General features: G+C 45.1%; 1 protein-coding gene across 1 annotated transcript; it reads right to left on the bottom strand.

Annotated features, from left to right (window-relative positions):
• Window positions 1-273: 273 nt before the first annotated feature.
• LOC109147061 (uncharacterized mitochondrial protein AtMg00810-like) lies at window positions 274-1,205 on the bottom strand. Its single transcript, XM_019294698.1, has 2 exons — window positions 1,034-1,205; window positions 274-881 (listed from the first exon to the last, which is right to left on the bottom strand). The coding sequence occupies exons 1-2, from the start codon at window positions 1,203-1,205 to the stop codon at window positions 274-276; spliced, it is 780 nt and encodes a 259-aa protein (XP_019150243.1).
• Window positions 1,206-1,640: the final 435 nt, after the last annotated feature.

Genomic DNA, 1,640 nt, shown 5'->3' with positions numbered 1-1,640 from the left:
TAGTATTATTAATTACTAACTTTTTTCCTTTTCTATTCTTTGGGCGGAAATGCAAGGAATGAGGATTTTGTTTTTAATAAGAGTATATATGATGAGTGAATGTTTTACGTTAATTCAAACTCAGACTGTTACACAGAGATACAAAAAAGATAGAAGCCTATCTAACTAACCCCACATAATAGCTGTAGGTTACAAGACTAAATCAACTCTACATGTACAAGAATAACGTTACATATAATTATACTAATAATGTAACACTACTAACATACCCCCTCAAGCTGAAGATGGTGAAGACACAACATTGAGATTTTCCCTCAAAGAGCTGAAACGAGCAGAAGCCAGCGGCTTGGTGAAGATGTCAGCAAGTTGATCCTTCGTAGAGACGAAGTTGACTAAGAACTCTCCTGTAGAAACCTTATCACGAACGAAATGGTAGTCAATCTCGACATGCTTAGTCCTGGCATGAAACACGGGGTTGGCACACATGTAAGTGGCCCCAAGATTATCGCACCATAACGTAGCCGGGTTACCCGAGTTTAGCCCAAGTTCCCGAAGAAGCGACATAACCCAGGTAACTTCAGCAGCCACGTCAGCAAGGCCCTTGTACTCTGCCTCAGTGGATGACCTAGCCACAGTCCGCTGCTTGCGAGAAACCCAAGAAACAAGATTAGATCCAAGAAAAACTGCATAGCCGCTGGTTGACTTCCTGTCCATAGGGCAGCCAGCCCAGTCAGAGTCTGAATAAGCATGGACATCAGAGGAAGACGACGCAGACAACCGTAAGCCGTGTGTGAGAGTACCCTTCACGTAACGAAGAACACGCTTCAACATGGCCCAGTGTTCATCAGTAGGAGTGCGCATGAACTGGCAGAGTCTGTTGACTGCATAAGAGAGATCCGGGTGAGTGATAGTGAGATACTGCAGTGCCCCAGCCAACCGACGATATTGAGTAGGGTTCTCATAGGGGTCTGTAGCGGTGTCGCAGACTTCGTCACTGCTGCTGGAGTGGATAGAGAATTGCAGTCCGACATACCAGCACGAGTGAGAATATCATCCATGTAACGGCGTTGAGACAGTAATATGCCGCCATCTAGTGGGATAGTCTCAATACTGAGGAAGAACGTAGGGCTTCCTAAATCCCGGATTTTGAAAGTGGAGGAGAGGCGACACAAAAGCTCATCAAGAAGACTAGAGTCATTACCCATCATGATAATGTCGTCTACGTATACAAGAAGATAGATACGTTAGTCATTTAATGTGTAATAAAATAAAGACACATCAGTTTTGGAGGCCACAAATCCCGATGTCAGAAGATAATCATGGAGCCGATTAAACCAGGCTCGTGGGGCCTACTTGAGGCCATACAAGGACCGTTGTAGATGACAAACATAATCAGGCTGAATCGGGTCTTCATAACCCGGTGGCTGACGCATATAGACAGTCTATGTAAGATGACCGTTCAAGAACGCGTTGTGAACATCAAGTTGATGAAGAGTCCACCCACGGGATACAGCCATGTCAAGCAAGATGCGGACCGTTGTTGGCTTAACAACTGGGCTAAACGTCTCAAAAAAGTCCTCGTCGGCAACTTGATTAAACCCTTTGGCAACCAAGCAGGCTTTATGACGTTCAATCATGCC

This window comes from Ipomoea nil, unplaced genomic scaffold (assembly GCF_001879475.1).
Source record: "Ipomoea nil cultivar Tokyo-kokei standard unplaced genomic scaffold, Asagao_1.1 scaffold1971, whole genome shotgun sequence".
Classification (NCBI taxonomy): Eukaryota; Viridiplantae; Streptophyta; class Magnoliopsida; order Solanales; family Convolvulaceae; genus Ipomoea; species Ipomoea nil.
Note: the sequence above shows the minus strand (reverse complement) of the source record. Positions and strands in the feature narration are given on the sequence as shown.

Coding starts and splice junctions, on each gene's coding strand:
- LOC109147061 (XM_019294698.1), bottom strand. CDS start 1,205: ATGGGTAATGACTCTAGTCTTCTTGATGAGCTTTTGTGTCGCCTCTCC. Junction 882..1,033: donor TGATATTCTCACTCGTGCTG/GTATGTCGGACT, acceptor TCTCTTATGCAG/TCAACAGACTCTGCCAGTTC.